Source organism: Octopus sinensis, linkage group LG2 (assembly GCF_006345805.1).
Source record: "Octopus sinensis linkage group LG2, ASM634580v1, whole genome shotgun sequence".
Classification (NCBI taxonomy): Eukaryota; Metazoa; Mollusca; class Cephalopoda; order Octopoda; family Octopodidae; genus Octopus; species Octopus sinensis.
The window spans coordinates 96,992,235-97,016,732 of NC_042998.1; the positions used below are offsets into that span (position 1 = coordinate 96,992,235).

A 24,498-nucleotide genomic window follows, 5' to 3' on the forward strand; every position below is an offset into this window, starting at 1 on the left:
AGTTACACTTTCAGCGCACCCACTCCCACTACTGACTTGGTCACCTAGATAACAGAAGCTATCAATTACTTCTAGTTTTTCCCCCTGGAAAGTGACGGAAGTTGTTTTCTGCAGATTTTCAGAGTTTATTGCTCCTGAGCATCTGCCACATACAAAAACTATCTTCCCAGTTAGCCTTCCTTTGATATTGCTGCACCTCTTATGTGTCCATAGCTTACACTGGTTACATCTTATAGAGTTTCTACCAACACCTTTTCTACAGATCGAGCAGGGCCATCTTCCTGAAGACATTTGTGGTTTGTCTACCTTCCTACTTATTAGTACTTTGGTTTTAGCTAGGTTGACTCTAAGGCCCCTCGATTCTAATCCCTCCTTCCACACCTGGAACTTCTCCTCCAGTTCTGATAGTGACTCAGCAATTAGAGCAAGGTCGTCAGCATAGAGGAGCTCCCAGGGGCAACCTGTCTTGAATTCCCCCATAATTGCCTGGAGGACTATGATAAATAGGAGGGGGCTGAGGACTGAACCCTGGTGGACCCCAACCTCTACCTTGAATTCTTCTGTGTACATGTTGCCAACCCTAACCTTACTTACGGCATCCCTGTACATGGCTTGCACAGCTCTCACCAGCCATTCATCTATCCCTAGTTTCCTCATTGACCACCAGATAAGGGATCAGGGGACCCTGTCAAAGGCTTTCTCCATGTCAACGAAAGCCAGGTACAGGGGCTTATCTTTGGCTAGGTATTTCTCCTGCAGCTGTCTCACCAGAAATATGGCATCAGTGGTGCTTTTCCCTGGCATGAAACCAAACTGCATCTCGTCCAAGTTGACTCTCTCCCTAATCAGTTGGGCTATGACCCTCTTTGTAACCTTCATTACCTGATCCAACAGCTTGATACCTCTGTAATTATTTGTATCTAGGGCGTCTCCTTTACCTTTGTAGCAGTTGACTATTATGCTGCTACACCAGTCATTGGGTATGACTCCTTCGTGTATCACCTGGTTAACTATACGGGTGACTAGGTTATAGCCAACACTGCCAGATATTTTGAGCATCTCTGCAGTAATTCCTGATGGGCCTGGGGCTTTCCCTGTCTTCATGCTTCTAATTGCCTTAACTACCAAAGAATTGTCAACTCGGATGGCTGGTCCCTCTGTTGGGTTGACATTCGGCAGACTCTCTTTATCCCATTCATTTTCTTTATTCAGCAACCTTTCATAGTGGCATCTCCAAACCTCTCTCTTTGCATCCTCATTTAGTGCAAGTGAACCATCATCCATGCAGACACATTTCTCTCCTACCACATCACGATTCTCTCTCACACACTGTCTTGCAACACAAAATACCTCAAGTCTTTCATCCTCACAGCGCAGAACATTGGCAAATTTTTTTCTTATCTGCTTCCCCTCTGGCTAAATAAACCTGTCTCCTAGCTTCCCTTCTGACAGTCTGATACAATTCCCTGCTACCACCGTTCTTCCAGTCCCTCCAAGCCTGTTTCTTTTGTCTAATAGCCCTGTCAACCACATTGTTCCACCACCATGTTACTCTGGGTCGAGATGGGACTTTGCTCCATCCACAGATCTGGTCAGTGGCTGTCAGCAGATTGTCCCGTAGAAATCTCCAGTTGTCTTCCACATTAAGTGAAGCTATATCCCCTTCTATATATATATATATATATATATATATATATATGTGTGTGTGTGTGTGTGTGTGTGTGTGTGGTGTGTGTGTGTGCATGTATATGTTTGTGTCTGTGTTTGTCCCCTCATCACTGCTTGACAACCGATGTTGGTATGTCTATATCTCCATAACTTAGCGGTTCGGCAAAGGAAACCAATAGAATAAGTACTAGGCTTATAAAGAATAAGTTCTGGGGTCGAGTTGTTCAACTAAAAGCAGCACTCTAGCACAGCCACAGTCAAATGACTGAAACAAGTAAAAGAGTAAAAGAATATATATATATATATATATATATATATATATATATATATATATATATATATATATATATATATAGGGAGAGTTCGCAAAAAAACAAAAGACAAAGACAGATGGTGTAGACAACAAAGAAGATGTATTAGTATAACGCTCAGGAAGTGAAAAAGTCTTTAACGTTTCAAGCCTACGCTCTTCCACAGAAAGGAACACAGAAAGAATCAAGGAGAGAAAATAAAGAATGTTTAGTGGCTAGCGATCTATCATGGTGAATATATATATATATATATATATATATATATTATATTACCATTACTATTATAGTATTTGTACTTAAATATCATTTTCCAGACCATTATATACCTCACACCACTATCAACTACACAACTACTTACATCCTTACATCTAACACAAAATTATATCAACTACACAAAGCAAACCTCCAAATGTGTAACTTGCTTTAGAAAAAAACTTAACCAATTTTATATGCTTGGATCATCATCATCATCATCATGAGTTGGAGAGATCCACTTCAAAAGAAATCTGTTACCCACTTGTAATCTGATACAGACAACAGAGAACCCCATCAACCTTTGATATATTTGTCATGTTTATTTGTGGCATGGTCATTTTTCCCCAGCTGGAGCACAACACTGTTCTCCAGCTTGTGAGATCCTGTTGAACTGTCCAATCCATGTCATGATGATGAGGAAGAAGCTGACATTTGTTCATATGTCTCATTTACTTTGCCATCTATTTTTTTCATGCTAGCATGGATTAAATATGTTATTGAAGCATTGATTTACAACCAGACACCTTTCCTGCTACTAACCCTTATTTGCTTTACAAGTAAGGAATTCCTTATTCCACTTATCCCTTACTACTAGAGTTGGTATGAGACAAGAGGAATAGGCTGGTAGATACAGGAGTGCGATAGATGCTTGTGCGAAAGTGATATAAATCAATATATACATATATATATATACACACATGTATATATATATATATATATATATATATATATATATATATATATATATATATATTTATATATATATATATATATATTTATAAATATATATATATATATATTATAAATATATATATATATATATATATATATATATATACATATATATATATATATACATATATATATATATATATACACATATATATATATATACACTTATATATATATATATATATATTATATATATATATATACATATATATATATTCACACATATATATATATATATATGTACATGCACATACATACATATATATACACATGCACAGACATTTCCCTTCAAATTTCATATCTGTGTTCTGTGGTGAGCGGAAAATTGCTATGGGGCAAGCGGACAGCAAGAGAAATCTTCAGAGGAATAACTATCAAAGAAGTGTTCCTGACACTCTAAAGGACCCAGGCCCACCTAGGTAGTGACTCCTAGTGTTAGTTAAATGCCACATTTAGAAGGAATTGAACTCAGAATTTTGAGGTGAGCTTATTGCTCGACCACAAAGACCACTGCATGAACTTGCACTATTTTAAAGATTTGAGCAAAAGAGAAGAAAATCAAGTAAAATTATAGTTTTTATATGTGTTTACAATTCTTAGATCAAAGCGAGTTAAACTTTTTTTATTCCATATAACATAAGTTAATTCAATAAATTTGAAGACATCTTTTAACTGTCAGTTTGATCCAAATCAGTGTAATTTTTCAGAATTTGTCACACGATATTGCCATTGCTTTTACAACATTTTTTTTCTCTTTTATTTTTCTTCACTATCCAAATCAAGCATGAATATTTCTGTTTAAGTCTCAAGTTGTCACCAGCAAACAGAATATTTCTGAGTGTATCTAACTCTAAATTAAGTGGAAGCTTTATAAAATTGAAGACTAATAAACATTGGTAATAAATTCCATTTCTATTCTTAATTCTTTACCAATTATTATTCTTTCAATATACATATATATATACCTTTAAACATATAGTTTAAATTAACTTCATAACCTCATGGCCTATGCCAGGGGTGTAACCAGCCCACTTATGTATACCTTTTCCTTCTTTGGACACTAAACTCTGCTTGCGAAGACCTGTTGAGGCAAGTGAAATCGAAATCAAATTCGATGACTGGCATCCGTGCTAGCAGGGTGCAAAGACCACCATATGAGTGTGATCGTTGACAGACTGGCTAACTGGCTTCCATGCCGGTGGCACGTAAAAGTCACCATTCGAACATGATCGTTACCAGCGTCGCCTTACTGGCACCTGTGCCGGTGGCATGTGTAAAAAGATTTGAGCGGGGTCGTTGCCAGTACTGCCTGACTGGCCTCCGTGCTGGTGGCACGTAAAAGCACCCACTACACTCTCTGAGTGGTTGGCGTTGGGAAGGGCATCCAGCTGTAGAAACTCTACCAGATCAAGTTTGGAGCCTGGTGCAGCCATCTGGTTTGCCAGCCCTCAGTCAAATCGTCCAACCCATGCTAGCATGGAAAGCACACATTAAACGATGATGATGATGATGATGACGTTGACATGAGGTCACAAAATTATAAGGAAAAGGATATAATTAATAACATCAACCCCAGTATTTGGCTGGTACTTTATTTTATCAGTTCTGGAAGGATGATAGACAAAATATTGATTCTTATCATTACTATAATTGGCATTGGTGCAGCTACAATAAATACCAAAGACATTTGTTTTAAACCATTTCTGCTTGACATGTTAAATTATTGGGATTTCTTGATACAACAACTTTATACTTCTCAACCATTTGAGCTGACACCTATATAACAATCCCCAATGAAATTTGTTACTTAACTATGTCACTACCTCTTTCCCAACTCAACCTTAACCCTTTCAAAATTCTAGAGCATAGTAACATCTCTGTTATCTTCAACTATATCACTGTCGCCATCATTGTCATCATTATCTTTATTGTATTCCTCATTGTCATCATCCTCCTCAGCATCTTTTGTCGTCATCACCCTCATCGTTGTCATCATAGTAATCCTCATCAATGTCAACCACATCTTCATCATCCTTGTCATCATTCATTTATTCATTTTAATGTTCTTCCCAAGCTGACATAATGTCCTGCAGTTTATATTGTACGTAATGCAGTTATTATACAACTCATATCAATTCACTTGGCTTTATTTCATCTCTTAATTGTTCTTTGTTTTTATATTCTTTGACATTTGGATCCTTTCCCCTTGAGCAGTGGGTTTAATTTGCATATTAATCAACTTATGTAAAACTACAAATTTTAAAAAGCAATTTTCCAGTTTGTTTATTTAGACAGAAAAGTCATATAAACTTTGATCTGCCCAGAAAATTATCCAATAATAAAGAAAGCGAGAGATGTGCAATCACCACTTCCGAATATTCTTGAAGTGAAGTAATACTCTTCAAATGTCAATATGGAAGTGAGTTGGAAGCTTGGATAAAAAAGAAAAACTCATCATGAAATATTAGATTAATGTTGACAACACATAAAGTTTGTTGCATTTATAAAAGAACATTTAGAATAAACTGTCAATTGACTCTGCAGCAAAGAAATTAGTGATTTATTCTTTAATGCAATAGAAAACTGAATATTAGAAATGTCCATGAGCAAAAGCAACAGCAAGACTTTGCTTTTAATTATTAGCAGTAAAAAGAGAAAGACTTGCTCATAATATTCAGAATATTGTAAAATAGTATTAGTAATTTTATATAGTAGTATGATGAGGACATTTTGGCTAGTTATTTTGGGACAAGAAGCATTCTTTAAAAAAAAAATCTTAGTTGATTCTTACAAAGAAAATTTTAATTTCAAATAGTAAATAAAAAGACTGCAAAGTCAAATTAACAATTAGATATAATTTTATTTTTCAAGGTTTTTACCTTCATTTTCAAATCTTCAACCTCTGTTAATTTTTTGGGAACTTCTGCATTAACATTAGATAAATTCTTCATTTTCAACCCTTCAGTATAATTCTGAATGGATATCATATCATCAGCAGTAAGACCCAAAGCAACAGCCCTATAATAGAATATGTAGTAAAGCTATCAATGAAATTATTTTAAATAATTCATGATATAAATATATTCAAATACATTTCTTTTAAAGACTGAGCAATGTAATCTAATCTTATTCTAAATGCTGAGGTAACACCTTAAAGACTAATTACTTTGTAATGCTTAAACTTCTTTCTTAATTAACAACAGAATTTCAAATTAAACTTCCATCACAAAGCAATATTAACCTATTTGTTACCATAATTCTGTTGAAATACACCACCTTTCTTTTAATTTATTTCAAAGATAATGGAAAATTTAATAAAATAAATTTGTCCATATTAACCTGATGTTTGGAAAAAAAGTTAACATGAAATTTTGCTGAAGGATTTAGTGTAGATCATTTTAAAACTGGAAGTTTGTATCTAGAACCAGTGGTGGCTTCAAGCAAGTAGGTATCAAAAGGATTCCATCAACTTTTATTACCTAAGAAATAAAAAATGAAATAACTATCTTTTAATCTATCATAATAAATTAGTTAATAATAAATTAGTTAATAATTGGATGAGTGTAAAATTAAATGTAGACACAAATTACTTTACTTATATAATAAATTTTTAGATAAATAGCAACTATATATAAACCCTATTTTTGTTTCTAAATTGTAGTTATATTTTGTACTAGTATTCATTCTAAAATTGTGATTTTATATTGTATATTACATAATTTAATAAGTCCAATTTAATATTTATTATTAAATAAATAAATAAATTAATTAATTAATTAATGATAGTAGTGTTGTGATTGCACTTCTGTAGGTGGTTTGAGTATAAGCCAATAAGAGTTAGTAAAGGTTCTTTAAATACTTATAATTTAGATGTTTATTTTATTACTAAATATATAATATATTTAATGAATATAGATTAAAAGATAGTTATTTCATTTTTTTGTGGTTGATATTGTTGTTATTATTATTGTTATTATTATGATTATTATATGTCTACTAAAATTAATAGTATTAAGTATATATATCTTTTTTGGTAATAGTTTTAGTTACGTTAAATAAATAATTTTGAATGTGTAGTAAAATAATTTTTTCTGTATGTACTATTTATTTATAATGATAATATGTACTTTATTTATTCAATTAAAGAGTGAAGTATTTGATCTAAATATAAATTACTTTATCTATATGATAAGTTTAATTTATTATCATTTTAGCATTTGTTTTGAGTATTAATATGATATATAATATATATTTATTATAAACGACAGTTAAGTTTATAGTTTGTAATAAATTTTTTATATTAATCAAAATGTATTTATATTATATATTTCGAAGGAGATTTATCTAGATGTTTATTTAATCAACTAATATTATTTATTAATGAATTTTAATTACATTATAATTTTTAAAACTAATTTAAGTTTATTAATTAGTGGTCATAATATAGATAATGATTGAATTACTACTGAGTTAATATTGAATGTGTCTAAAAGTTATTTTATTTAAATAATGATTTGACTCCAACGTAACCATATTTTTTTTTATATATATGAAATAAATTAATTTGTATAAGATTATTACAGAATATACAGTAAATGGTAGTTATGAGTTTTGAGTATAATTTATCATAGTTAATTATAAATTTTTTGGTTTATAGTGAAAGATATTATTGTGCATAGTGATTATATTCTCTATTAGTGACTTTGTTCTCTTTATCTATTAAAGCTAAAATATAGTCGTAGTTTTCATTGATAAAATATATTCATTTTCATTTATAAAATATATTTGTAGTTTTCATTATTAAAGGAATTTTTCCATCTGTTTGTTCTATTTCTGTTAATAACGTAATTCCACAAGTTTTCTTATAAACGCTTAAAAAGACGTTTTCCGTTTTGAAATTTTAGTTAAGTAAACTTTTTTATTTAAGAAATTTTATTGATTTTCTATATAACTATTGATTGTTAAATTTGAATTTATAATTATTTTAGTTGTTAATGATAATTCAGATATGTACATTTATTTAATTATTATTAGTATATAATTATTATAACTGTACGTAAATTTTAAGATATAAGTTAGTCACTGTGATATATAGATCGTAAAATAGTAATACGATTTTTTTAAGGTAGGTTATACATTTTTAATTTTTAAATTGTATTTCATATATTCTATAGATATTTATAATATTTATGTAAGTAATAATAGACTAATTTATTTATTTTTCGTTCTATGTTTATATATTTATTGATAGAGAAAATTTTAGATTTTTAATTTCTATATTTGTTGATTATAATTTAAATACTTATTTCTATGTATTTATTATTTTATAATTATTAGATGTGAACTTAAATCTAAAAATATTAATAGTGATTATTTTGTTAAATAATTTAGTAATTAAATATTGGAGTATAACTGAGTTATAGATATTCGATAGTTTTTTTTTTTTAAACCAAATTATATCTTCAAAGATAAATACATATTTATATCTATTTTTTTTACCTTAAAATTAAAAATTAAATATTTAACATAATAGATGTGTTGTAGGAAATAATCCTAATGTTTTAAGTTTCTAATTTAGTTAATGGAGTTTTTTTTTCTATAAGAAAAATAATTATTTTATTTATTTTTTAAATAAATATTGTTTAACTCTATTTGCTTATTTATTTAACTATTATCAATAACCTGAAGATTGACTCTAATTGTAAATCGAATTTATTTCAATTGAATTTAAACTTAATTGTAATTCAAATTTAATTGTAGCCATGAAATGTACGTCGTTTTTTTTACTTACTATATATTGATCATTCATTTTTATACTTTTTGAGATCTAGTTATAAGTTATATGTTTTATAAAAATATATATTATTTGTTATTTACGTTTTGGTTTATGTCTATCACTGTTTGAGTTGCATAATAGTGGTTTTATCTCTAATTTATATATTTTATATGTATATATATATATATATATTACTATATTTACAAGCCTAAACCCAATCTCCATTTACATTTCATAAAACCTCTTATACATATGCAACAAACATTATTTTATATAAATTTTGTACAATGTAGAGTATATAAAATTTACTGATGGATTCTGACAGCATATATTTTGTGTATGTAAGGAGGCCTGATATCATTTTCACACTTGACAAAAAGAATCAGTCAAATTCATGAATTTGTCCATTATCACCACTGAACATAGTGGCAGAACAAAGGTTATGCCAGCTGTAGCAAATGTTTTAATTAGCCAATAATGCCAGAGCAAATATTTTCATCATAATTATACACCTGTTCTGCTATTAAATATTCATCAACAATGATCAATACAAACTAAAGAATGAATTTCTCAGCTGCTTATTGATCAACAAATAACTTATTGACACAAATTTTTAAATATCTAATGCTACACCTTTTTGGATGTTTTATAAACAGCTGTAAGAATATAAGAATATTTACAGCTACTTTCAATATTCAGTTCATTTTGATGAGATTTTTACTTGTTTCATGATTATTAGTCTATTAAGAGGCATATCTTCATTCTAGCAACACATGATCAATATTTTAATTTTCTAATAAATGTAAAGGTTTTCTATTTTTCATTAACTTCAATCCCCCACTTTCAGCATAGTACTCCAAAAGTTTGACCTTCTGTTTCTTAAAGTCACATATAGTGATTGTTCCAGAGTCAGATGCTCCACTGTAGAGTTTTGCCAACAAATTCAGTTTCTGTGATATCAATAAACATAGATGCTTCCTCCTTATCTTTTCACCTTTACCTGTGGGGAAATTTTGTTTTTGATATTTTCAATGTATGCACAAAGTTGTTGCTATGACAGCTGCTGACAATAAAAAGGCACCAACTTAACTGGACTGGACAAACCCAACTCAAAGTGGTTGAGGTCACCCAGTGCATTACTTGTAACATCTATACATCCCCAAGAAACCCTCTGAGCATTTTTTGGAATTTTCCATACTTCTGAATTTTTATATGCTTCCAAATTTCAGAATTTCTGATAAAGGATTGTGATCATGAACTATTTTGGAAATAATAGCTCGTCCTTCAAATAATTGACATAGTATGGATTAAAACACTAAAACACTGACAATTTAGACAAGTTATTTTTCTCTCAATAATATCAAATCTACAATCATTAAAGGTAAAATTCTGAATTATAACATTTTCTCCTCAAATAGCCCTATTCCTCTGTTACAAACAGTATCAATGTAAACTACAGCAATATGTCAATGTAACAGGATATCCTATCACAAAGAAGTGGAAGAATCACTGTCAACACAGCCAGCTCTCAAATCCTTCTTTGTACCTGTAGTTTGCAATAATGTATCTCTAAGTGGATTGCGCTACTGAAAATCAAGTGTTTTCACCAGGAACAGGATAGTGTTGGTGGTAAAGTAAGAATTATCTAGTCTTTGATACCTTATAAATTCAGTTAGTTAATCAATTTTCATTATTAAAGACTCACTCATGAACATAGTTTACACTGAAAAGTCAAATAAATTATGGAACTTTCACTACCTTTGTCCTGTTTGTTGAGCAAGTTTCCGTAAGTTTTGCTTCAATAAAATCCTTTCTTCTTCAAGACGTTCAATCTGAAAAATATTTTATTGAGTAGTTGAGTGTCCATGTATCTATTTGCCATATGCATGAATATATAAGTGTATATGTGTATGTTCATTTGTTTAATTATTTAATCGAAGTATTTTATAGATACAAACATCAAATGTGAAAGTAAATAAAAAGAGATTAGTGGGAATTGAACCCATGACTCTTCTGTTTATGCGTCACTATATATTTACTGCTATAATATAAGCTTTTAACAATGCTTATATGTTTGTATCGTTATAACAACTCAACAAATAGACTTTTCACACCTATACCTGCATATTTAGTAGGTCTTTATTTTGATTCTAAATCAATTATAGAATATTTTCCTAGTTGTTAAGTACCAAGACTTAAATCTACACTCAAAGCATTGTTGCAATGATCATTTGTTTTGTTTTATTTTTTTGTTTGAAGTATGTATGACATTCTAGATATGACCATCCTGTCTTTTTTTATACCTAAGATTACATTGACATAAATATACCCTTCTTCAGGACAGTAGAGTATCATTTGAGGTAGATTTGGTTGCTATTTCTAGAAGGTCCAGTAAAGAAAAAAGGCTCCCATGTGTCCTTGTAATTTCAACAGTTGAAAGTAGTGACCATCAAGTAACTCATTTTTAACCAACTGCAACACTATTTAAACAATATAAACACACATTTAACATTCAATTTTAATTTACCTATTACTAAACTGTGATAATTATAAATTGAAAAAAGCATCTTCATGCACATCAAAACTTTCATTTTCTTTCTTCTAGAAGTCTTTGAGGACAGATGCATCAGGAAGTGCTGATCTCTAATTGTGGGGGGAATGTGTAGAAGGGGTAGACCCAGGAAGACATGAGATGAAGTCGTGAGAAAGGATCTTCAGACGTTGAGCCTCACCGAGTGAATGAAAAGGGACTAAGACTTCTGGCAGCTTGCTGTGCTTGAAAAGACATGTCAAGCCATGTGAAAGCATGGTTGTCCTTGCATACAGGCATATCCCCTACGTCCCTCTCCAGCTGAGTGATCCTAATCTTGCAGACTCATATGAGTGCTGGTACCATGTAAAAAGTACCTGTGTCATACTGAAGCACTCATGCCAGTGCTGCATAAAGGCACCTAACACACTCTGCAAAGTAGTTGGCATTAAGAAGGCCATCCAGCCATAGAAATACACACACACATGCACACACTGAAATTAAAATTGTGGATACAAAGGTCATTCTTTTACTTGTTTCAGTCAGTTGACTGCGGCCATGCTGGAGCACCACCTTAAAGGGTTACAGTCAAAGAAATCGACCCCAGGACTTATTCTTTGTAAGCCTAGTACTTATTCCATCAGTCTAAGTTACAGGGACATAAACACACCACTATCAGTTGTCAAGTGAGGGCAGGGGGACAAACACAGACATACACACACACATAAATATATACATATATATTTACAATGGGCTTCTTTCAGTTTCCACTTACCAAATTCACTCACAAGGCTTTGGTCAGCCCAAGGCTATAATAGAAGACAATTGCCCAAGGTGCCACACAGTGGGACTGAATCTGGAACCATGTGGTTGGGAAGCAAGCTTCTAACCACAGAGCCACACCATATGAAAGAAATTCTTAAAAGTGAATATCCAGTGACCATCAAAACTCTAGCTCCGAATTGATGTCTTGAGACACATATGTTTTCACCAGTGGAACTGTCTGACATATAACTTTAGAGTTGACATTCATACTTTGTTTAAACATATCTTCCAAAATATATTTTAAGATTATTATAAACACACACACCTACAAGCTGCCAGTTTGCTCTCAAGATTGACTATCTATCTGTTAGAGGTCTGTAAGCTTCTAGTTGGAGCAAAATACTAAACTTACATACTTTATAGAATTAATTGAAGCAAATTTATGTTTTTGATAATTTGATCCCTATATAACTATTTTTATTCATATACATCTCCTTGTTTGATAAAATAACTCAATACTATTCATTCTTGTAAAGAAAAGAGGAAGATGTTATGTGTCAGAGACTTTCTAGAAAGGTAAAATGTTAGTTTACTGGTTACCATCATATATTACCTCAACCTTTTCTCATATTATAGGTTATTTGGTTTATCAATTTAATATCATACCTGAGAACTAATTAAGTCAATTCATTTCCAGTTAATCAAGGCTTAATCTAAAATGACAAAGCAATATTCTATCAATCATCAACTAACCTCTTTCTGAAGGACAATATTCAATGCACGTTGTTCTTCTTTCTTGATGGTAATATCAGAATGAAAATCTTTAATATCTATTGGTTTTCTAGGGTCCATACCAAGTTTTGATCGAAGTACTTCATTTTCCTCTGTTAATTCACTCATGTTTGCCTCACTTTTGTTAATAAGCTTCACAAAGTCTTCAATGTCTCTGAAAAAAAATTTAGGCCATCCAAAAAAAATGTAAAATATTTTTTAAAAACATTTTTCATCAAAATAAAGGAAAAATTATATCAAAGTTAAAATCGTCTTGTTTCTTTTTTTTTTTTAATGATCCCTAAAGGAAGTTATGTTCCAGGAACATGGCATGCATATCAACATGGTATGTACATGAAGCAGGAGTAAAAGAGTGAGACTAGTGTTATTTATGTTAAATAGAAAAGTCAGCAATAAAGATTGTAGAGAAAATTAACTAATGCAGATTAAGGAAAAAGTACTCCCAAAATTAACATTACTAAAGAGAATTCCTTTGAAACCAAAGCAAATGTCATGAATGTAAAATGCTGAAATGGTAAAAACGTTTATGATAGCTAAATAATTTGGAAAACTATCATATTGTAAAGTCATGTCCATTCGTGATAATAACCTCAAATAGTTGATAAATAGTTGATAAATAGTTGATAAATAGTTGATAATAACCTCAAGAACATCTAGGATGTTCTTGAGGATATCATAGATATTATATCTTTGATGTACTTGGGGATATTAAGTCATCAAAGACTTAAATCTTAAAATACTTTAATACTTGAAAAGTAGAGAAAGATAATGCAAGTTAGAATAATTTGAACTTAAGGCAAAAAGGAAAGGAGAATATATTCTAACAATGATAAATTTAGAAGACAAAAGCAGTAAAAAAATGAACCCATTAGAAAGAAACAATTCTTTTATTAAATTATTCAAACTGATTTTTCAAAATTTATCAACCTTTGGTGAGTTATCAATCGGTTTTTCAATTCTTTGATTTCGCTCACAGCTTCAGCAAGCCCATATTCTCCCTGGAAGGTTAAAAATAAACCCACAATCATTTAAATAAAAAACATAACAAGTTATCATTTCTTATCTCAACCTTTTCCTGTATTTACCAAACAGTACAGATAAGATAAGAAATAAATTTACTTAATTTAGCAAGCAAAAGGAAAATACATATATACATCAGCTCCTGTTAGATTTATTGATCCAAGGGTGCTTCTGGTTGATAAGACACAAAGATGTTGAGACACTTGATGTCCAAGAACCCCTTGTACTAACAAATCAAATATGTTATAAACCGTGACCCAACTTTTAGTCCGATGTCACTTTATCCAACATCACTTCGTCCACGTCTTTTAGTCCAACGTCTTTTTGTCCGATGATTCATTAGTCCAACAACATTTTGTCCAATTTTAAATAAACTCTTTAGAGAACAAGGGGAACATCAAAATCAAATAATCTTTGAGAATTTTATTGATAGGATTTGTTGTTGGACAAAAAAAACTATTGGATAAAAAGACATGGATGAAAAGACATTTGATGAAGTAATGTTGGACAAAAAGACATAGCACCATTATAAATACATAGTCTTCATAAAGGAGAAATTGTTTTCCTGTGATAAACACAACAGCAATCAGCATATTCACACTTAAATTTGCCGGAACATATCAAGAATAAATATGCAAATCATTGTTTTGATTCTCACTGTTTATCGTGCATATGACAATTTATTGAAATATATATATTTGCAGAAATTGAATACTCACAGATTCATATTGATGCATTCTTTCTAAAGCATCGACCAGCAATTTGTCTTTCTCAAGTGCATCATTTTCAGCCTAGAGAAGAGTACACATTTTTTAGAAATATGGTTTTATTAAATCTTACTTCAATGAAAAATGTATTCCTCTCAGTGTAAAAACAAAATCTGAGGTAAACAACTGCACAATGACCCAGACTGGTACATATATCCTTTTATTGAACTACAGTGATAAGTTTCCTGTAATATTGTACAATCATAATATTATAATACCTTATTAATATTTGGAAAGGGCGTAATCCATATCATCAACTTCTTGAATGTTCCAAATTTAATATTCCAAATATAATTATAATTCTTTCAGAAAATCATCCAGCATATATTGTTTTAAAAGCATTATCAAAGAAGATGAAATTAAAGATCTATCATTTTAGTTTTGCTTTCTGAAATTTCTATTCATTCCCTTTTTCTATATTCTATTTTGAGCTATATCATACCCAACTGGGTGAATTATTCAATACAATAAGCACAATATAGCAAATATATTTCATTTTCTATTCTAAAAATATAGTATTCCATTAAAGTATTTCATTAAAAGAAAGTCTGTTCCTAAATGTACATGAATCCAAAGGCTGAACAGTTCAAGAAAATTAATTAAGCTATTTATGGTAATGAATAATTATGAGATGTAATAAAACCTATGTGAAAATGGTTGTAATTTTGTTATAAACTGTAGCCTGTATAAGATTAAATCTAAGAACTGAGATGATAAGTGAATATTTACTCTTTTACTTGTTTCAGTCATTTGACTGCAGCCATGCTGGATCACCGCCTTCAGTTGAGAAAACTGACTCCGGGACTTATTCTTTGTAAGCCTAGTACTTATTCTATCGGTCTCTTTTGCCGAACCGCTAAGTTACAGGGACGTAAACACACCAACATCAGTTGTCAAGCAATGTTGGGGGGACAAACACAGACACACAAACACACACACACATATATATATATATACAACGGGCTTCTTTCAGTTTCCGTCTACCAAATCCACTCACAAGGCTTTGGTTGGCCCGAGGCTGTAGTAGAAGACACTTGCCCAAGGTGCCACACAGTGGGAATGAACCCAAAACCATGCGGTTGGTAAGCAAGCTACTTACCACACAGCCATTCCTGTGCCTGGTATCTTAAAATAAACCCAAATAAAAATATAATTTGATTTAACAAACCTCTTTAACTGATTTTTCAGCATCTTTCAAAAGCTTATCTTTATTTGACATCTGAATTTCAAGTTCTTTCAATTTTTTATGTAAATGGTCTTTTGGTTCTGCAAAGATAGATAATTTGAACAAGTTGTCAGAAGACATTAAACAAATTATACAGATAATTTGTATAGCTCATTAAAAAATATAAAATTATCATCATTATTTAATGTCCATTTTCCATGTTGGCATGGGTTGGATGGTTTGACATGGAGCTGGCCAGCTGAAGAGCAACCTGGGCTCCATGTCTGATTTGGCATGGTCTCTATGGTTGGACGCCTTTCCTAACACCAGTGGGTGCATTTACATGGCACTGGTACAAGTGCTTTTTATATGGCACCAGCACCCCCAAGCCCTCAACATTAGGAATGCTCAACTGGAGAGGGAAGCAGGGGACATGCCTCTATGCAAGTACAACCACAATTTTACTTAGCTTGCCATGTCTTCTCAAACAGCAAATTGCCAGGAGTCATGGTCCCTTGTCATTCCCTCTGAGAGACCTAACATCTGAAGATCCTTTGTCACCACGTTATCTCACATCTTCCTAGCCTACTCCTTCCACATGTTCCCTCCACAATTAGAGAGTAGCACCTCTTGATGCAACTGTCTTCATTCATACACATTACATGGCCATACCAGTATCGTCTTCTCTTTTGCATGCTATATTCAATGCCTCGTATACCCAATTTTTCTCGCAAATCACTTACACTCTGTCATATATACACACTGGCAATACCCATCCGGCAGAGCATACTGGCTTCATTTCTTTCAAGCCTTCGCATATCCTCAGTAGTCACAGCCCACATCTCACTACCATGTAGCATAGCTGTTTATATACAGGCATCATACAATCTGCCTTTCACTCTAAAAGAGAGGCCCTTCATTACTAACAGAGGTAGTAGCTCTCTGAACTTTTCCCAGCCTATTCTTATTCTAGCAGCTATGCTTTCAGAACAACCTCCACTACTACTAACTTTATCACCTTAGTAACAGAAACTGTCTCCTACTTCTAAGGATACCCTCCTGATATTTGAGGGAATCAATTTGTACATTCCTGGTGTTTAATGTACCTGCAGAATGGGATACTAGTATATCTCATGTGACATTGTTTAATACATATGATGTAGATCAGTGGTTCTCAACCATTTTTTTACTTATGGACCCTTTTGGTGCCTGTTTTATTTGGATGGACCTTCATAACCAATGTTTAAAAAACCCTATGTTTTTTATAATTCAATATTATTAGGAATTGTATTTTAAAAAATTGTTAAAATATTCTGTATATAGAAGTATAACCATTTCATTGCATACAAATTTTTAAGAACAAAATTTTATATGAACCCCCAAGAATCATATAGACCATGTTTGAGAACCAGTGTGGCAGACAGTTGAATGATTAACCCTTTAGCATTTAAACTAGCCATATCCAGCCTAAATATTCTACCTGTTTTATGTTCAAGCTGGCTAAATTCAGCCTCTCACATTTACTCTACAATGTTGTTCTAAAAATAAACAATCACATCATCGAAATCTTGAAGTTATGAGATAATACATGGTTAATTCAAAACAATGTGAATAAATAAGCAGTACATTTGACAGAGTAATCTGAATGCTACAAGACTAGACTAATTGCTCAAATGATCATGTGTTCAAATCTACTGAGCATTCATTGTGCCTCCAACTAATTTCCTATCTAACTAATTCCCTACCTAATAGAAAAGGAATAGAAGTTAGGTAGCAGATCATCTGAGAATGTTACCAATAAAAGAACGACTAGCAACTTATCCACAATTAACTTGTCAGATAAAATTCATTCAGAATTTCTGAAGACTTTTTACTTCCTCCACTCATTCTTTCCAATGCCAATGGTACAGGATGTACCCACTCCATGCTATAAATTGGTTTGTGATCAGAAAGGCATCCAGTCAGAAACATGATACACACACCAAGATGGTTAGGTTTTCCTTTTTGTGGCATGTGCCAGATGACAGAGGACTGCCAGACAGAGTGTGATGCTGTGATTACCTATTCAACCTATACCAGTATCTAAAATGATGAAGAGGATTGACAAAAATTTAAATGTCAGCCATCTATGTATCATACTATCATACTAAGAGGACTGTTTTAAGTAATAAAAACAACTGCACTCTTTTCAAAATTAGTTTTGTGATCAAAGAAGAATTTCGGTAATTTTTCACATCATCACACTCCTGGAGTGATTGGCATTAGGAAAGGCATCCAGCTGTAGAAATCATGCCAAATCAGACTGGAACCTGGTGCAGCTCTCAAGCTCATCAGCTACAGTCAAACCGTCTGACCCATGCCAGCATGGAGAGCAGATGTTAAATGATGATGATTTTTCTTAACATTATCAGCAAATGTCATTAAAGACAAAGTATGTACTCATAGCCAGTCTAGATGTCAATGAAAAAGCTCAAAAGGGCTTAAATATATCAGGTGTTCTTGCTGGACACTGCTGGGTTGATTTTTTTCATCTTCCTTTGATATTGTGTTTTTAATATAGTACATCCATAAGAGATGTTATCTAAGGATGAATGCTGCAGTAATTGGCCTGTCAACGATGTGTATACATTAAGTATGATCAGGGCTGGATTAAGACCCATAGAGGCCCTAAGCACTTAAAAGATTGTGGTGTCCCCATATATATGTAATTCAAAATTAAACAATAACAAACTATAAAATAAATTTTTATTTTTCAAGATGAAACAAAACTAACAGTAAGATGGAAAATAATGTTCCACTTTATTTATATTTGAAAAAATTTCTCCTACTTTTTTTAATTACAAAATCTCTGATCAGATCCTCACACTATGACACAAAGAACACTTCAAAATTATATTTCCAATCACATAAACCTCTTCAAATATTATATTAGAAAGTTTAAAGTATTTTCTTTTGTGCTGTAAACTATTTATCATTTCTGTGGTGCCCCACTTTCCCTTGATGCCCTAAGCACATGCTTATTTTGCTTAATGGTTAATCCAGTGTGAGTATAATACATAGATGTAGTCGTTGGCCTATCAATGATGTTGATAAATTAAGTATGATATATCAATTACTACTGCCTCAATAGCATATATTGGATTTAAATGCCAATTATTTTAAGGTTAGCTTACTTTTGCTCAGGTCATTCTTCAAATCTTCCATAATGGCTGCATTTGCATTCATTTCTGTTGTTAGATTCTTTATCTCTTCAGTCAACTCATAAATTTGTTGATCTCGTTCTTCTACCACCTAAAGTAATAAATGAACAATTCATGCATACTAACAGTTTACTGAAAAACAAACCACACACACACACAAATACATAGAGTAAACCTAAGAAAAATGGATCCTTGTTGGTTATAAAAATGATTATTCAGTTGTTAGATTAACTAAGCTACATGCTTGTTGAATTAGCATGTTAGAAGCTCAGTATCATATAGACACATGTATCCTGCTAATCAGTAAGTGTCCCATTGTTATACTTTCATTCTGATGTTTTATATATGTATACACACACACATACATTGGATAAATTTAAGGAAAATATTTGCAAAAAACAGGTGTTAGTTCATTATTGACAGGATGACTTCATAAATCATCATCATAGTTTTACAGTTTTAACATCTTCTTATTCAACACTAGCATGGATCAGATAAGATTCACTTAGGCATGGTTTTTCTCTGACTAGATACCGTTCTTGTCACCAACACTCACTTCTTTCCAAATAAGGTGCTATTTCCCTAAGTCTTCCAAACAACAAAAAGCTCAATTGCCAGACTTGTTTTTGCATTAGATGTAAACCAAGACATCATCTATTGTTTACAAAGTATACAAACAATGTGAAGAAAATAAGAAGACACTTTCTCTCTCTCACATGCACACACAATGCATGCTTACATATATACATATACAATGGACTTCATTCAGTTTCTATCTACCAATTCCACCTACAAGGTATAGTCATCAGTAGATTGTAGCAGAAGTCATCAGCCCACCCTACTTCACAGTGAGCCCTAAACCACATGGTTGTAGAATAAAACATTAAGTGAAAGAACAGCAAAACATTTAAGATTGAACCTTCATATTAACTTATTAAGCCATACTAATGCAAATGCTAAGAAATTATCAAATATAAAAACGTTTACAGTTGGTTTTCTTTTAAAACACATTGCTTTTAACAGAAAATCAAACTTGATACAGCAGAACATACCATAATCATAACCAAACAGCATATAATACACACTGCTTACCTTTGTCAGAGCAACTAATGAAGCACGATCAGCATCTAAATTTACTGCTTCCAACTGTTTACGAAGATGCATGATTTCTTCTTGACAACTAATGATGTCTCTGTCTTTTTCTATAAGAATTTTCTGTAAAGGAACAAAATTCTCCAGATAATTATTTATGAAGCTTACTTTGCCAATAGTTTAAGTCTGCACCTAAAAACGGTAACAGCAGCATTTGAACCAAAAATGCAAAGAGCCAGAACAAATACAACAAGGAATTTCCCCAGATGCTCTAATAATGTCCAGTACCATATGATGAAAGACATCTCAACTAGACTGAGCCTATCTTTCACCTATTTTCAAGGAACCCAAACCACAATGTCTAATATATTATTTTTTAATACAGTGGAGTGTGATTTGAAAGGAATATTCAATCTCTATTTCTGAGAACTCCCTTGTTAGTTCAGGCTATGAAGTTAAGCTTCTAAGGTTATGAAATGGTCCACAATTTAAACTTAGTAATAGCCAAGGTAGCCTAAGAGCACACAATTTCAGTTTGTTCTACCAATCAATCTAACTAACAACAGATTTCATTTTAACATCTTGATAATGATTAAGTAATTAGTAGAAAGTGGAGGGGTATCCAACTATAAAAATATTTTGTCCAAGCAATATGAAAATGTCTAAATTTGAAAACATCATCCTAGAAACGGAAATATGGATGTAAACATTAAAAAAAAAAACCTAAAAAATAAATTGATGGGTTCCAATTGACTTGTTGCAGTAATACTGAGATCAAACTCATCATTAAGTAAAAATTGAAGTATATAATTAACTTATGAATTCATAGCTAACATACTTTACAGATGAATAAAAAAGAAATATTAAATCATTTGTAGAAGAGAAAACATTGGTTATAATATTTAATATAATGGCAAATATGCAGTAGAAAATGACTGAGAATTTCATTTCTCAACATGTCTATAAAACAGTCAGTATAAAGAACAATGTTTGGTAAAATTCAATGAATAATTATTTACCCTCCATTCGTTCACTTTTTCATTCACTGCTAACATGACAGAATCATCAGAATCTGATCTGACTTGCAACCTCTCCATTAAATCAGTAAGCTGAAAAAATAAATACATATCAAAGTGAAAAAAAAGAGAAGAAATAAAAAACATTGCAATGTTCTCCATATGCATATTTTAATTTAATATCGCATAAGCTAGATAAACATCAATATTTGTTTCAAATTGTAGCACAAAGGCCAGCAGTTTCAGGAGATGGAGCAAGTCAATTACATCGACCCCAGAGCTCAGCTGGTACTTATTTTATTGTATATATATGAATGCATATATGTATGTATACCATCATCATTTAACATCTGCCTTCCATGCTGGCATGGGTGGGTACATATATATATATATATATATATATATATATATATATGAGACCCCTCGGTCACAACACAGACCATGGGATTGCACCTAGAAAGTTACCCTCCAAGGCACAAGTCCAGGCAAGGTTGTTTATGGAGGACCAGCAGTCGCCCATGCATACCAGCCTCCCCTCTGCACGCCAACAGTGTTATCCAAGGGAAAGGCAAAGGCCGATACAGCTTGGCACCTGTGACATCGCAACTCATTTCTACAGCTGAGTGAACTGAAGCAACATGAAATAAACTGTCTTGCTCAAGAACACAACATGCAGCCCGGTCTGGGATTCGAGCTCACAACCTCACGATCGTAAGCTCGACGCTCTAACCACTGAGCCATGTGCCTTCATATATACATATATATATATATATATATATATATATATATGTAGAAGGTTGAAAAGGAAAACATGAGTTGATATGTATCAGCAAAATAAGACAAGGTAGAAAATGATAAAATAATATTATCATGAAGAATATTTTAGTACCGGTTACAGTCTTTGCAACTTTTTCAACTTAGAGTAAAGCATGAAAAACAATTAAATAGTGGCAAAATTAAATGAAATGGTTTTTTTTAAATATTTCCATCATTTTCAAATACAAGAGATATCTTTCTTTTTTCTGTGTGTGTCGCTCTCTCTCTCTCTCTCTCAGAGTCCCTATTCCTAATGACCTCAAATTAAGACCTATAATAGCAGGTCCCGCAGGTGAAACCCATCACCTCAGTAGCTTTTTAGATACCCTCTTAATACCATTCCTCACGCATATCAAAAGCCACATAAAGGACAACCTAGATATGCTCAATCACCTCCCTAAAATAATAAACAAAAACACTCTACTAGTATCCTTCAATGTAGTCAACCTCTATTCTAATATCTCCCACAGCCTAGGAATAAAGGCAATTCAATTCTGGCTAAAGAATTACTCCAATGAACTCCCACATCACATCAATAAAGAATTCATAATAGAAAGGCAAAAATTCATCTTGGAGAATAACTTCTTTATCTTCAAAGACAATTTCTATCGACAAAAATCTGGGACTGCGATTAGTATGAGAATGCCCCCCACCCCTCTTTTGCTAACCTAGTCATGGGATATCTAAAAATCAGTCTTTATCATAAGGTAGTAGAAAAATACCGCAACCCATTCTCCCTCTACATAGAAAATAACTGGAAGAGGTATCTGGATGACTGTTTCATTCTTTGGCATGAAAGTATAGAGAGACTTAAAGAATTTCAAGCATTTATAAATGGACTTGACGTAAACAGTCAATTTACGATGGAATATAGCCATCAACAACTTCTATTCCTTGACATCCTCAGTATGAAATTCAACAAAATAGAAACAGATATATACTATAAGCCCACAGACTCCAAGCAATATCTACTGTTCAACTCATGCCACCCCAGACACACTAAAATGAATATCCCCTTCAATCTAGCAAAAAGGATTTGTACTATAGTTTCTAATACAGACACCAGGGACACATGACTACATGAACTGAAGGATACACTCATTACCAGGAACTACCCACCATCACTAATTGATATAGGCTTTCAACATGCCCTACAACTCAACATCCATGAACACAGATATCCCAAACAAAAGAAGGATTTACAACTCCTTAACAATGAAGCCTTCAACACCATTCTCCAGATTATTCCTCTACTAAAAAGGGACCACAGAATGAATTTAATCCTCCAAACACACACCATCATAAAGAGCAAAAGGCAACCCAAATCTATGAAGTCTCCTAACACAAGCCCAAGTATACTCGACAACCATACTGAAGCCATCAGTAAAAAAATGCAGAAGACCTAACTGTGGTATATTTGTCAACTTAACTGAGGGATCAGAGTTCTCTTTCAAACAGTGAAAGACAACTTCACATGTGTTTCAGAAAACCTAATATATGTATTAACTTGCTTAAGGTGTCAAGAGCAATACATAGGCCAAACCAAAAACAGTCTCTGTCAAAGGATGACTCTACACAGATCCCAGATCAAAATTAGGGAATACAGAAAAATAGCATTCAACGAACACATCAACATTTGTGCCACTAACAAACAACCCAGCTTCAGAATTTTTCCCCTCTATAAATTCAGGGATGAGACCACCTATAATCAGCGCATTAGCAAAGAGTCATATTTTATCACAAAATATAGACCCCTTTTGAATGTATCCATCATAAATGACACTACTACAAGGGCCTTAGAATAATACCCACACAAATATTAAAAATGATATATTCAGAACAGTCATTACCCATGAATTTATTCAGAACAATTTTAATCACTACTATTACAACCACAACAGGTCACTTGATCATTTAAGAGGATTCCACCGACATCCTAGTACTGTCATACGACTCCCGTATTTTACTTATTCTTTCTCTTCTTTTTCTACTCCCTCTTCTTCTTCTTCACCACCTCCTTCCTCAGCTACTGCTGCTTAAACAATCAAAACCAAGAAATCATATCAAATATTCTTTTAAGACTGCTACTACCTACTACCAAGCTTTCACAAGAGTAAAAAAGAGAGACAGAAAAAAGAAAAAAGTACCTTGTATTTGAAAACTCTGGAAATATTTTTAAAAAACATTTCATTTAATTCTGTTTTTCATGCTTTACTCTAAGTTGAAAAAGTTGCAAAGACTGAAACCGGCACTAAAATGTTCTTCATGATAAAATTATTTTAGCATTTTCTACCTTGTTTTATTTTCCTTATATATATATGTGTGTGTGTGTGTGTGTGTGTGTGTGTGTGTGTATTTATAATATATTGGTTCCAAATTTTGGCTCAAAGTCAGCAATTTTGGGGTAGATGTACATATTTTCACATATTTTTTATAGTTTCAGAAAAATATTTAAACTAACCTGGCTTTTCATTATTATATTCTCTTCTTTCAATCTATCATTGACATTATCACCATCATCAACAATTTTCTGTACAAATAGATATTAGATAAATATTATAGTCAACCCTTAGAGACATTTATGTATGGAATA

At 32.2% G+C, this 24,498-nt stretch overlaps 1 protein-coding gene across 2 annotated transcripts in view; it reads right to left on the minus strand.

Annotated features, from left to right (window-relative positions):
• Positions 1–24,498, minus strand: part of LOC115225397 (centrosomal protein of 290 kDa-like) — a 141,116-nt gene that overhangs the window by 95,738 nt on the left and 20,880 nt on the right. For both annotated transcript variants that reach the window (XM_029796355.2, XM_036498548.1), the window contains exons 9-18: positions 24,367–24,435; positions 21,093–21,182; positions 20,074–20,196; positions 18,955–19,072; positions 15,785–15,882; positions 14,569–14,640; positions 13,757–13,827; positions 12,791–12,983; positions 10,501–10,574; positions 5,846–5,984 (exon numbers count right to left, since the gene is read on the minus strand). In XM_029796355.2, coding sequence (XP_029652215.2) covers positions 5,846–5,984; positions 10,501–10,574; positions 12,791–12,983; positions 13,757–13,827; positions 14,569–14,640; positions 15,785–15,882; positions 18,955–19,072; positions 20,074–20,196; positions 21,093–21,182; positions 24,367–24,435 — 1,047 coding nt within the window. The remainder of the gene's footprint in view (positions 1–5,845; positions 5,985–10,500; positions 10,575–12,790; positions 12,984–13,756; positions 13,828–14,568; positions 14,641–15,784; positions 15,883–18,954; positions 19,073–20,073; positions 20,197–21,092; positions 21,183–24,366; positions 24,436–24,498) is intronic.